This window comes from Bufo gargarizans, chromosome 3, assembly GCF_014858855.1.
Source record: "Bufo gargarizans isolate SCDJY-AF-19 chromosome 3, ASM1485885v1, whole genome shotgun sequence".
Lineage (NCBI taxonomy): Eukaryota > Metazoa > Chordata > Amphibia > Anura > Bufonidae > Bufo > Bufo gargarizans.
In genome coordinates, this window is record NC_058082.1 from 253,909,854 (window position 1) to 253,923,378 (window position 13,525).

At 40.1% G+C, this 13,525-nt stretch overlaps 1 protein-coding gene across 4 annotated transcripts in view; it reads right to left on the reverse strand.

Annotated features, from left to right (window-relative positions):
• Positions 1-4,913: 4,913 nt before the first annotated feature.
• Positions 4,914-13,525, reverse strand: part of CBLB (Cbl proto-oncogene B) — a 142,459-nt gene continuing 133,847 nt past the window's right edge. For 2 of the 4 annotated variants that reach the window (XM_044285289.1, XM_044285287.1), the window contains 2 exons: positions 7,809-7,865; positions 4,914-6,442 (listed from right to left, as the gene is read on the reverse strand). In XM_044285289.1, coding sequence (XP_044141224.1) covers positions 6,180-6,442; positions 7,809-7,865 — 320 coding nt within the window. In that variant the 3' untranslated portion in view covers positions 4,914-6,179. The remainder of the gene's footprint in view (positions 6,443-7,808; positions 7,866-13,525) is intronic. The other 2 variants (XM_044285290.1, XM_044285288.1) reach the window with 1 other exon arrangement.

Consider the following 13,525-nt stretch of genomic DNA (forward strand, 5'->3'; position numbering starts at 1 on the left):
CGGCAGTATAACCATTGTATTTGTAAAATGCAGTAACAGCCATATAGTAAGCCATTATTTTAGCCATATGCAGAAAAAAACATGTCTGGAAACAGAAATACAGCAATTAAATAGCAGCAATGAAAAAACATACCTACTGTACATCTGTCATTGTCTACATAAACAAATTACATGTACACTCAATAAAGTAGAAAATTACCAACCCATAACGGAGAAACTAATAATAATAATGTTATTTTCCCACAAAGGTTTTAAATATATGTTCCCCTTTTGCAGTCCTTTTTCTAAAATCCACTTCCCATCCCCACCTAACCCTTGGTTGAACTTGATGGACCCATGTCTTTTTTCAACCGTATTAACTATGTAACTATGATCTCAGGCTAGTTACCAATGACTATATGAGTCAAGATGCAGGCTTTACTGACCTGTGGGGCTACCAAAAATACTTCCTCGCCCCACATGTACAACACTTTTTTGGGATGATCGCTAATCTGTGATTACCAAAAAAAAAAAGCAACACAGTTTTGCAGCCTTCACCGCATATGGTGCTTGCACTTTGGTAGGTGTGGACATTTCTGTCATTTGGTACTTATCACAGCCACGGTATTACAATTAATATAATGTACGATCTTAAAGTCTTTTCGACCAGAGGAGTCACTGAAGGCGGTAGAACGAATCATAAACCTACAGGCGGCACATGCTCCACAAGAAAACGACCCCCATTTGGGACCTTTACTGCCAAAGATCTTTGGCAGTAAAGGTCCCAAATGGGGGTCGTTTTCTTGTGGAGCATGTGCCGCCTGTAGGTTTATGATTCGTTCTACCGCCTTCAGTGACTCCTCTGGTCGAAAAGACTTTAAGATCGTACATTATATTAATTGTAATACCGTGGCTGTGATATACCTCCTCACATGCCCGTGCAACCTCTCTTATGTTGGTATGACAAAGAGAGCTCTGAAGATACGGATCTTGGAACATGTTTGTAAGATCCGAGCAGCGGCAGAAATTCCTGAGAAGGAGTGGGAGTCACTGCAGGCGGTTCCACGACATTTCCGCAGGTTTCATGGGTCCGATCCAGGGGGGTTGACGGTGAGGGGTATTGACAGAATTCACCTAGGGTCTAGAGGTGGAAACATTAAAATGGCTCTACTTCGTAGAGAGACCCGGTGGATTGTCAACCTCGACACCGTCACCCCATATGGCCTCAATGAAGCCATTAGTTTTTCTTCCTTTCTATGAATATTGCGCGAATTTTATTGCAGGGTATATATTATTATTTTGGTTTTTTATTATATTGTATTGTTTATAATATTGTCATTATTATTTTTCTTTTCGAGATCATGTTATTCATTTCTGTGGGGCACTGATGACGATGGATAGAACCACCTATTAGGATGACATGACCACCACAGGAGAGGACGTCTGTCAAGACCTTCTAGCAACATAATTAGATGACAGCCATTACCATCTGTGTGGGGCACTATATAGTGCCCCAAGTATTAGGTCTTTATTGTGATATGATTTTATCTTTGGGGAGTCCCTGTCCGATATTTGAATTGTCGTTGACATATGGGCAGGGCTCCGTCTATTGTGGCCCCGTTCTTATCTTGTGGGTGTGTGTGGGCTCCGTCAGGCCTCGTATACGGTTTTAACGATGCCTGCGGTGCCGTCTTGATCGCCTTGTTTCCTTACTGCCATTATTTATATTGCCCCGGGCACTGTCCTCTACCTTGGCGGAGGGGGAGGGGGGGTGCCTCGGCTGACCCCGCCGGCGGCCTTTTTCCGCCGGTGGTGCCACCCCAGTCACCCCTTCTCGACTTAGGACCTGTTTATGCACTTTCTGTCATTCTGGTTGGGTGCGCCCGTGGCGACCCCGCGGGCTACCGGTTGTTGCCCGGGGGATCGCCCCGCGCGCCCCCACCACCATTACAGTGGGTCTACACCACACAGTCTTATCTTAGGAATACCAGTAGACGACTGCTTTTTATTGTAATAACTGCCTTATTGCACTTACTGTGCAGTTTTATATGGTTATTTTGTTAATGGAGAGATTACATCATTATGTACATGGGGTACACTATGGCTCCATTGGTACTGCTAGCATGCATTTCCCAAAAATTGTATGATTGTATGTACCCCATTAACCTAAATAATTTTATCTGATAAGACCTTTCTCCTTTTTTGATACACAGTACTATGGATTTATTGTATGGCCACGATAGTGGTCACTTATGTGGTTTTATTGTCACGCATTTTTATAATATGCTTGTAAACATCATTATGATGTATGAATGATAGGGGCACCTTTTTAGTCCGCACCATTATGGTCCTACTTATACGGACCCGTATGTTTCTTAAATATACACTATATTGGTGAATATTAGCACACACGTAGAGTCACATTGATGATAACGTTACTAGTTATAATTTTTTTCATTTATTCTATTTCTGTTAGGTATTATGTCTTGTACTTTTTTTCATTCACATATAAGTGCTTTTGTGCATGGGGCCCGGTGACAACACGACAGGTGGACTTCCAACTATATTATGGCAATCGCGCGATCCAGCCTCATCCCTTTACCTCTGTGGGAGACACAGATTGCGGTCCATCTGCGTTCCACGGGGGTCGCGGGGCGCGCATGCGCTGGGCGGCGTTATCACGATGCGCTCCGATACGTCTGCTACTTTCGCCGCGCATGCGCGGTGTGCGGATGCGCAGAGTGATGACGCCGCCTATCATGGAGCCTCCCGCGCCCGTTTGTGTGGTTCTCAGATGCGCCGAATGTAGGTAATTGCAGTCCATTGCCCCTTCCCCCACCATGCCCTATATACACCCTGCTCACACATTAGTTAGTACCTCCTGACGAAGCCGTGAGGTGAAACGCGCGTCGAGGTCCCGCGCCCAGGGTCTGTCATTTCCACTTTCACCATGACTTCAGGTACGGTCTGCATTTAGCTTGACTCATATTGTGTATGGTTCCCTTGTACGTGTTCTTGTCGGGTCCCATGCACTTAGGCGTACACCTATGGTACCATTTATGTACAAATATCGTATTATTTATATCCATTTTTCACCCCATGATTATATGGGGTTGATGGTGATATTTACATCAATAGTGTATGTAGCTACGACTCTGGGTTCACTTTCTGTTTGTGGTACTGGGTGTACCATACCCTTAATTGGGTGAACAGCATACTTAGTATCTCATTGGTTGCCCAGAGCCCTAGCTTTGCCTTACATCTGACCGTACCCAATTGCGCATTATTTTGCGTATTTTCATGGTGTCTTTTTGAATTGACTCACCCTGTGCTTCTCCGTGTACTGTATTACAACATTCCGTTGTTCCCCATTTTTAATATTCTATAATAAATGATATATTTTTTGATACAATACTCCACTTGTTTTGTTTTTAATACATCTGTATAAACCTGGAATACACAATTTTCACATTTTTAATTTTCACTTCTATTTTACCTTGAATTTTTTTTTTTAGCTCAAAGTTTAAACATTTTTTGTTTCAAGTTGAGAAAACTGCAATATTGATTATGAGATTTACTGCCCATGCTCTGAGAAAGAAGGCCAAGTCATGATTGCAGGAGTGCCAGAAGCCTGGAAGCAAACACATCTGAAGTTTGGTAGCAATTCTTCATAGGACCCAAGAATATACACCACCTCTGACAGTGCTCCTGGCTTTAAAAGACGAGCTTCTACATTTTGTAATAGTACATTCACCTCTGGGTTCAGCAATAAAGTATCACCATGAACTGCCCTGTCAGGTTTATGTTTTTTCATGTAGCCTCAGAGAATGTGGAATATTAAGAGGACTACTGTAGCACAAAAACACGCATAAGTAAAGCAAGCAATAGATTTATAAAGTTATTCATCTAATGTCCATATGTTCTCTATGTAAAGTCAAAAACAATTTTTTCAAAGTGTAGATACTTTTTAACTTGCGTAAACACATGCAGCTCTACTGATAAATACCGAAGAGCATGCTGATGGTAAAGAATTCTTCAAGGCTACAGAAGAACGGTTCCTCTACCTCGGATGTATTTTAGTCCAGAACAAATGGCGTTGCTCACAATGCACCAATGGATGTTCTTTGTAGAGTGTGTAAATGTTTAATAGCTTTCTAAGCCGATTTAAGGGCACTATGTTCTACCTGATTTTCCATGGCGCTTGACAAAATCAGCATTGAGAGCTCTTTGGCATATGCCCAAATCATGCCACTGCGGTTTTTGCCCACTTGGTGACCACATCACTACTGCCTTGTGCAGTCTCATCCTAAAAGTATGCCACTCACAAGGTTTCTAATAATCTCTATTACATAGATTTAAATGGTATTCCGGTTGGAGTAGAGGATAACTATTATATTGATGTGGGTCCTACCAATCACAATAATGGGGACCCTGCACCCCAAGGAGTGGCTGGTCCAGAATGCGTGTGGCTGCTCAATTAATTTTGAAGGGAGTTAAATGGCCGGGCACTGTACTTGGCCATCTCCAAAAGAAATAAATGGGAGCGGCTGTGTGCATGCCGGAGTTGCTGCTCCATTAGTTTTGAGGGGCTACATGGTGTACGGGTTCCCTGTTCTTGTGATCTGTGGGGATCCTGCCACTTATTTAATAGTTATCCCTTATCCTGTGGGTAGGTGATAACGCCACACAGGCAGAATACCCCTTTAAGGCTGAGAGAGGGGTAAGCGTGGCAGCTAATAGAATGAGCACTGTGTAAGTATATTAGAAAAAGATAATTCCATTCATAACCAACATACTTTTACTTCAAAACTGCTGATAATACTGTAATTTTGTAACTCAATTCACATACTAATTCACATACTACTTGTGTATTTAATATGAAAATAACTTACATCTCTGTAACTTATTTGATCATAAAAGGACATACTGACAGATAGGATAGGATATTTTTTATTACGTTGGCATGATTTTTTATTTTTTTTTCCAAACGGGCAGTTGTGCAAAAAGATGTAAAATGAACAAGCCATTATTTCATTGAGGATTTTATATTGGTGCTTTTCTTTATTGCATTTGACTGACCTGTTCAAGTAGTATGGCTTATAAAACACTTTAGAAACACTAGCAATGCAAACATTAATTTCCATTGTCAAACTAGGTTTACAGATGCAGCATCACAAAGTATAGAAAGAATGAGCCTGTTCAAATCAAGCACATACATAATTGTACCTTTTCAAGGATATTAAATGGAATGAGTTTGTTGCAGCCAATGCACTGGTATGGTTGCCCAAAAGTTCAGTCGTGATGCTTGAGAGGATACAAAATTCATGTATTCATTTTACTGATGGCAAAAGTTACATTTAATTCTTATAAAATGTACAGATTGTAATTGACTAGGTCGGATAATGCATCATTCAGCACCAACACCCTGGCAAAGATGACGTCAAGCTCTTTAAATAAGTTGGTACTTTGATGCTTATTTTCTACAAGCACCAGAGTACAAAAGGATGATCCGGATGTTTATTGTATGCTTTTGCTCGTATGCATGTTCTTCATAAAAAAAATGTAAAGTTGCCATATCCAAAGTAATTCGGCTTTGCTACACAATGATATCAAAATACATTTGTAAAGGCAATTGTTCCGCAAAAAAAATTGTATTCTTTACACATTCAAATGCAATTTAGCCTAATACAAAATAACTCAGTATGTCAGTAGTAAAGGCCACTTTTTTGCAGTATATTTGGATAAATTAAAGTTGTACAAAAAGAAATAAAATACAGAGAATGAAAAGCATTTTCCAGAATGCAATGAGGTCAGAAAGTGCTGCTGAATGTCTACAACACAAATTATTCTTTTTTTAAAATATAACAAAGCAAAAAAATAAAAAATAAAAATCATAAAAAAACTTACCAGCTCTAAACAAGAGAAAAAAATAATTCACAGATTATTTCAGAGAACGAAATAGGCTTTCCTATATGCATGAACTGTATAGATCATATTTTCCAAATGAACAATTTTTGATTTTTTTCTCCATCTTTAATTTTGACATATAACCAAGTAAACTTGGATTCAGGCCCGTAAGCATTGTCATATGTTTTGTAGGAAAAAAAATGCTGGAATGACAGTTTTAAATTAAGGTGATAAATGAAATCCATTCTTCCGCTTTGCTCCAAGAGTGAAGTCTTAAAAGCTATGTCATTTTGTTACAAGTTTAATCGTGGGCAGATCGGTGGAGGACAGCATGCAAATTCTCTAAGTATGCTGCGGGCCACATCCACATTATTCTGAGCGATTTCCAGAGCCCTTTTTACTTCTTCAAAGGAGTAGCCCTCACCCATTAATTTTGCTATTTTTGCATCTACATTCTCTGTTGAACAATCCGCGCTGTAAGGTCTCCTGTGGTGAATCTCAGGTGCCGTTCTGCGGGGGAGTGGTTTGGGCGGTCTGGCTGGTACTTGTGGACAATCTGTAAAAACACACACAAAACTCATGTAACAAAAGTAAACACAATCTCCTCTTTGAAGCTTGCACTCAAAACAGAAATAACCACATTATCTAGCATAATGTATAATGGTCACAAGGCCACACTTGAGATTTGTGTAAAGTGGTTGTCTGCTTTGGAGAAACTCTGTTATGAGCGGCTCTTGATGATAAATTAATCCTATGTAATCTGTGACTGAACCCAGGAATAATTTGCTTGCATCATTGGCATAGGCGAAATGAACCACTACACTGTTAACGTTGCTTTGAATTTTATTTGAAGAGGGAAAAGGAAATAAGGTATTAACTATATTGAGTGTTTACTCAAATTATTTCTTTGTGTATTCCTTTTATATACTAATAAAGATATTAAATTTAAAAAATGTGGTATTCGAGGCTGAAACATTTATCACCTATCCACTAGGTTCTAGCATAGCAATTATCACCTATCCAGCAGATAAATGCTTCAGGCAGGAATACCCCTTTAACTAGTTGTTTCCATGAAGCAGAATACATGTAACATATCTTGATCCTATTAACAAATGCACAATAGGGCATAACTGGATCAGCAATTCTTTTATATATTTACATTTAGACAAACTAAGTTTAAAAACTAAACATCTCTCCGATTACATATATAGGATGAGGTGGCTCTATCAATCAGCAGGATGGAGTGGTGCTCAATATCTCAAAGTGTTAACTCCAAAACACCAAAGGATAATAAAGAGATAGTAAGTGATATGGCACTCATATCTGGAGAATTTGCTTAAACACTTGATTTTATTTGATAATTGAGTATTTCATAAGTCGCAATAAGTTTAAAAAAAGTCATAAACAACACTTAAAATGTACATAAATAATAATAACCATATAATAAAACATCACTAAAATGACGAATTGTAATTAATATCACTCAGGCGTGAGAAGGAACACTGATTGTTCGCATAGGTTTAGCAGCATAGACAATGTCCACCACAATCAAGGGCCGGGTAGTTCGATTATAATAATCACCGTCCACTATTGGTATAGCATACTGTTTAGTCTTTCTCCGAAAAACAGCTTGTCTCAATTCAGATGGTTACTATGAATAATATGTGCTATATACACTCACCTAAAGAATTATTAGGAACACCTGTTCTATTTCTCATTAATGCGATTATCTAGTCAACCAATCACATGGCAGTTGCTTCAATGCATGTAGGGTTGTGGTCCTGGTCAAGACAATCTCCTGAACTCCAAACTGAATGTCAGAATAGGAAAGAAAGGTGGGCTACAACAGCAGAAGACCCCACCGGGTACCACTCATCTCCACTACAAATAGGAAAAAGAGGCTACAATTTGCACAAGCTCACCAAAATTGGACTGTTGAAGACTGGAAAAATGTTGCCTGGTCTGATGAGTCTCGGATTCTGTTGAGACATTCAAATGGTAGAGTCTGAATTTGGCATAAACAGAATGAGAACATGTATCCATCATGCCTTGTTACCACTGTGCAGGCTGCTGGTAGTGGTGTAATGGTGTTGGGGATGTTTTCTGGGCACACTTTAGGCCCCTTAGTGCCAATTGGCCATCGTTTAAATGCCACGGGCTACCTGAGCATTGTTTCTGACCATGTCCATCCCTTCATGACCACCATGTACCTATCCTCTGATGGCTACTTCCAGCAGGATAATGCACCATGTCACAAAGCTCAAATCATTTCAAATTGGTTTCTTAAACATGACAATGAGTTCACTGTACTAAAATGGTCCCCACAGTCACCAGATCTCAACCCAATAGAGCATCTTTGGGATGTGGTGGAACGGGAGCTTCGTGCCTTGGATGTGCATCCCTCAAATCTCCATCAACTGCAAGATGCTATCCTATCAGCAACATTTCTAAAGAATGCTATCAGCAAATTGAAGCAAAGTTTTACGCAGGCAATATTGGGTCTTTTCACACCACTGTCCCTGCGTACGCTGGAGAATATCTACACCTTTACCCCCTTATCTGCCAATTGGGAAACCGATCCGTCCCACTTACAAACAAGTGCTCCACAGAACTGCCTGAAGTGTGATTGATCCACCCACACTCTGACTGGAAAGAGTCAGGATTTGAGCATGAGGGACGCCAAAGCAGCTGGGATTAGAGGAGAAAGCCGCACTTCACTTTGGAGGTAAGGGAATATTATAGCTCAAAACAGGTGGGACGCCACCCAGAGCCGAATTCCCAAACAACTCAAATTGTAACTTACTTGTGGATTATACTACACAGAGTTATGGCATTAATACAGTGACTTTATGAAGTACTGAAACGTACGGTGTGGATATATATATAGCACATATTATTCATAGTAACCATCTGAATTGAGACAAGCTGTTTTTCGGAGAAAGACTAAACAGTATGCTATACCAATAGAGGACAGTGATTATTATAATCGAACTACCCGGCCCTTGATTGTTGTGGACATTGTCTATGCTGCTAAACCTATGCGAACAATCAGTGTTCCTTCTCACGCCTGAGTGATATTAATTACAATTCGTCATTTTAGTGATGTTTTATTATATAGTTATTATTTATGTACATTTTAAGTGTTTAGGACTTTTTTTTTTTAACGTATTGCGACTTATGAAATACTGAATTATCAAATAAAATCAATTAAGCAAATTCTCCAAATATATGAGTGCCATATCACTAACTACTATCTCTCCATTTACGTTTCTAGTCTATTATCGAAATGGCTAGAAAATATTTGTGTAGAATTCCTTTAAAAGTGACTGATCCAAACAAATATGCTGGCAGGAGGAGGAACTAGGGACTGAGAGACAACATTAAGCTATTTCAATGCAATTTTTCTAAAGCAATGAGTGTATTATCATTTTTCTGTGATGTGTGCTGATCGCCTATCATAAAAAACAGTTTTTTTATTCGTCAAAGTCAATTATTTTGTAGCTTATCTAGCTGAAAAATAAATTACAGCGCCTAGAAAAGTGTTAAAACATAAGTGACTGTCTAATCAATTATTTAACTGTTTATTAGATAATTTGGCTAAGAAAAACTAGCTACATGACTACACAGTTTTAGTATTTGCTAGTTACTTCCCACTTTTGCTTTAAAGGGAGTCTGTCACCTACTTTGAGTGTTTTAGACCGCTCATATCATGTTGTAGTACCTTTACTGTGTCTGTCCCACATCCAGAAGCAGGAAAAAAAAAAACGTTATAAAGATATGCAGATTAGGTCCCGCAAGTGCCCAGGGGTGGCATTATGGCCACAAGTGCACAGGCCCCTCATGTGCCAGCAAAACCGCTCCCCTAGCAGTCCTCTGACCCGCCTTCTTCTCCTACTTCATCCTCCTCTTCTGGCTTAGAGATCTTGTGTGAGCACCAGTCACCGCCGAGCCCATCGATGACTGATGCTCGCGCGAGCTCTCTAAGCCAGAGGAGGAAGTAGAAGAGGAGGGCAGGACAAAGGACTGCTAGGGGAGCGGTTATGCTGGCACATCAGAGAGGGGCCTGGGTACTTGCGAGACCTAATCCGCATATCTTTATAAAGTGGTTTTTTTCAGCTTCTGGACATGGAACAGACACAATAAAAAGGTACTATAATGTGATATGAGCGGTCTAAAACTCTCAAAGTAGGCGACAGATTCCCTTTAAGTTCTCTTTAGGTTTCAGGAAGTAGCTTTCCGTGATGCTTACAACAGTAGCCAGTTTTTTTTTGCCACTGTGTGGCTGCAGCTCAAACTATGAAATGTAATTTCTCTTAAAGTGACAGTTATCTCATATTAAGGGAGTGGCTTCCCCTATTAGATCATGAACACCCGCCCATGTGTCTGGTGCTTCTCATCAGTAAAACATGTAGCTGGATTCTACATTGTCCTGAATTTTGTAGGCCAAAAGCCCAGGAAAGGCAAGTCTGTTAGTGTAGGTCCCATCTGTTGGAAGCAGTCATGTCACTGGTAGATGGGCCCAACACAATACAGATAAAAAATGTGCGCAGAAGAGCTTTTAATTTTCCTATAGTAAGTATATCAGTGACGCAATCCACTTTTATTCATGTTTCCAGTGTTTGCACGTGTTATGTGCATAAAGAAGTGCGCTGCTACTTGTCATCCTGGTTTGCTTTTACATTGCAGCTATGGTAGATTGTACCTGAACCTCCCCATTTTTTTTTTATTTGAAGGTGCTCGTCTTTCTTTTCGACAGTTCTGTTATAGTCATATTTTTCACTGCCTGAATACTATATAACTTCCAAATTACAGTAAAAGCTCAAGAACCATCACAGCCTCTTCAGTCTCCATGAATTGAAACCCTGACAGTTGACTGCTTTTGTAATGTCTCAATGATGTGTGTTAAAATAAATGTACCGATTGCAGGAATAAAAATATTTGCCAAGAAAACACATTTGGCTTGAGATTGACTCTTGAAGTGAAAGGGAGAAAGCATAAAAGAGTGCTACAAATTAACAGCTAGTGGAAGTTATTATCAATGTGCTGTTACAAACTTGCATATAGAAATCTCTAGAATATCCAATTGCTAAGGTAACAACTGTAAGAACTTCAACACTGAATAGGTTCTCTAACTGTTCCCCAGAAATTAAGTCCTATAAACGTCAACAGGTTACAAGCACATGACCAGGTCAGGGTAATAAACTGGATGACTTTAAAGGGGTTTTAAACTGATGACCTGTACTTGGGATAGGTCACAAGTATCTGACGGGTGGAGGTCCGACTCCTGGAACCCCCTGTGATCAGCCGTTTGAAAAGGCCACAGCTCTCTTTACAGCTTATCAAGCACTGCACCGTCCAATTGGACAGCAGCAGTGCTTGGCATTGCAGCTCAGACCTATTAACTAGTATGGAACTGAGCTGCACCTAGTCTATGTCACCCATGTACATGATGTCACTGTCCTATGAAGAGGTTGAGCCACTCAACGGAGTGCTGCGGCCTCTTCAAACAGCTGATCGGCACAGTGCCCTGAGTCGTACTCCAACTGATCAGATACCGATGACCCATCCTGAGGATAGGTCATTAGTATTAAACACCAAGAATCCCCCTTTAAAGAGGCTGTCTTTTAGATAAACCAAAAACATTAGGCTTAACAGTCCATTGGGATAATATAATGCTTCATCTACCTGTGGTGGTTCTGCTGAGGAATTGAAGATTTGTTGTCCATTCCCCTGCATATTACAGTTGAATGCTGCAGTCCCCAAGCAGCAGAACAACCTGTGATCCCGAAAAGGCATTTGACAGAGTGGATTGGCAGTTCATAGAAGCCACCCTATATAGATTTGGCTTTCCACCCTCAATTCGTGGCCACTGTGCTGTCACTGTACTCCTCACCCACGGCAAAAATACGTATTAATGGTATTCTCTCACCTTCCTTAACTATACGCAATGGGACACGGCAAGGATGCCCGTTGTCACCAACTCTATTTATCCTTTGCCTAGAAACATTCCTCCAAGCTATCAGGCAAGATCGGGCAATACAAGGGATAAGAGTAGCCGCATTTGCGGACGATATGCTATTACTTTTATCTGATCCAATAGCAGCGTTCCCAGCACTCCTAAAGCAGATAGATAAATGTGGGACCCTGGGATAAATAAACTAGGTTGCAAAATAGCAAGAAAAGTTTTAGGGCCGAGAGGCCTAGCTATGCTGTAGGATTTCCACACAAAACCCCAAGGTAGACTAGAGGCACCTAGCTCATTAAAAGGTATCTTGGACTCTTGGTACAAACTATCAGGATCTCTACATCCCTCTCGCTGCCTTTCACCTTTTACGCCTATCAGGCACTTACCGTACATATTTAATGCAGACTTTAAAAGATGATCTAGGACTTTGGGCAGCATTAGGTAATATAGCAGTAGGAGATTTTTTGGAAAATAGACTAGTCCCCACCCTACAAACTCTAAAAGCACGGTTTAAGCGTATTCCATGGTCCTTAACCCACTATTCCCAAATGAACAAGATTTGTACAGAATATTTGACAAACACTCACAGCGATTATACCCCCACATGGTATGATGCAGTGTGGAATCAGCCAATAAGCAAAAAAGTAACTCTTGCTGCTGTATAACAAAATATTGGACATGGATTCAGATGCTAGACCAGTTTATTGAACAATGGAGAAAAGAGTTAGGCCAAGCCTTAGACGATGAGACTGTAGGAAGAATATTTACCCATTCCCATGGGTACTTGCGGTGTATAAAAATCCAGGAAAACTCCTTTAAGCTAGTCACCAGATGGTACAAAACACCTGACAAACTTCATGCTATTAGCCCTTCTCATTCTGCAGACTGCTGGAGGTGCGGAAAGGAAAAAGGTACTATGTACCATATTTGGTGGTCAAGCTCGTTAATTACCAAATACTGGGTTATGATCTCCAAAGAGGTACAAAAAAAAAATGTACAATAACCTCTCCTATCACCCCACTAGTGGCGCTACTCAATTTACCTGATTGTAATTACAAACTTGCAAACATTCCTTATCTGCTCAACTTATTGCAGCAGCCAAACTGCTGATACAAAAATATTGGAGATCTAAGGAGATCCCGAGTTTTAAAGAATGGGTATATAAGGTCCAATTAGAAGAATTAACGAGCTGGGAATCGCTGTCACATGATAAATATTTAATTGCATGGGGAAAATGGTTTGAATGGTATAAAAAAATTCACTAGCTAGCAGTTGCTATATGTACTTTCTATAAGTACTTATCTATAGATAAATTCACATTCTGATATAACGGGAAGAATGGGTGGGATACGAATGTTTTACATCCATTGTTGCTTAAGTCAGACATGAGGCTGACCACATGCTTGCTTAAAACTAAATTGTATATGTACGCTTGCTTATGAAAATGGACACTTACTCAACTGTGACCTTTAATGTACTTGGAGTAGTTTATTGTTATTTGTTACTATTTGAATACGAAATGAAATTTGCTAAAAATATTCAGTCAAAATGAAAATAAAGATTTGACAAAAAAAAAAAAAAAACTGATCAGCTTACCATCAGAGCCCTACTAACACTTGCGTTGTCTGGATCCGGCGTGTACTCCACTTGCCGGAATTACACGCCGGATCCGGA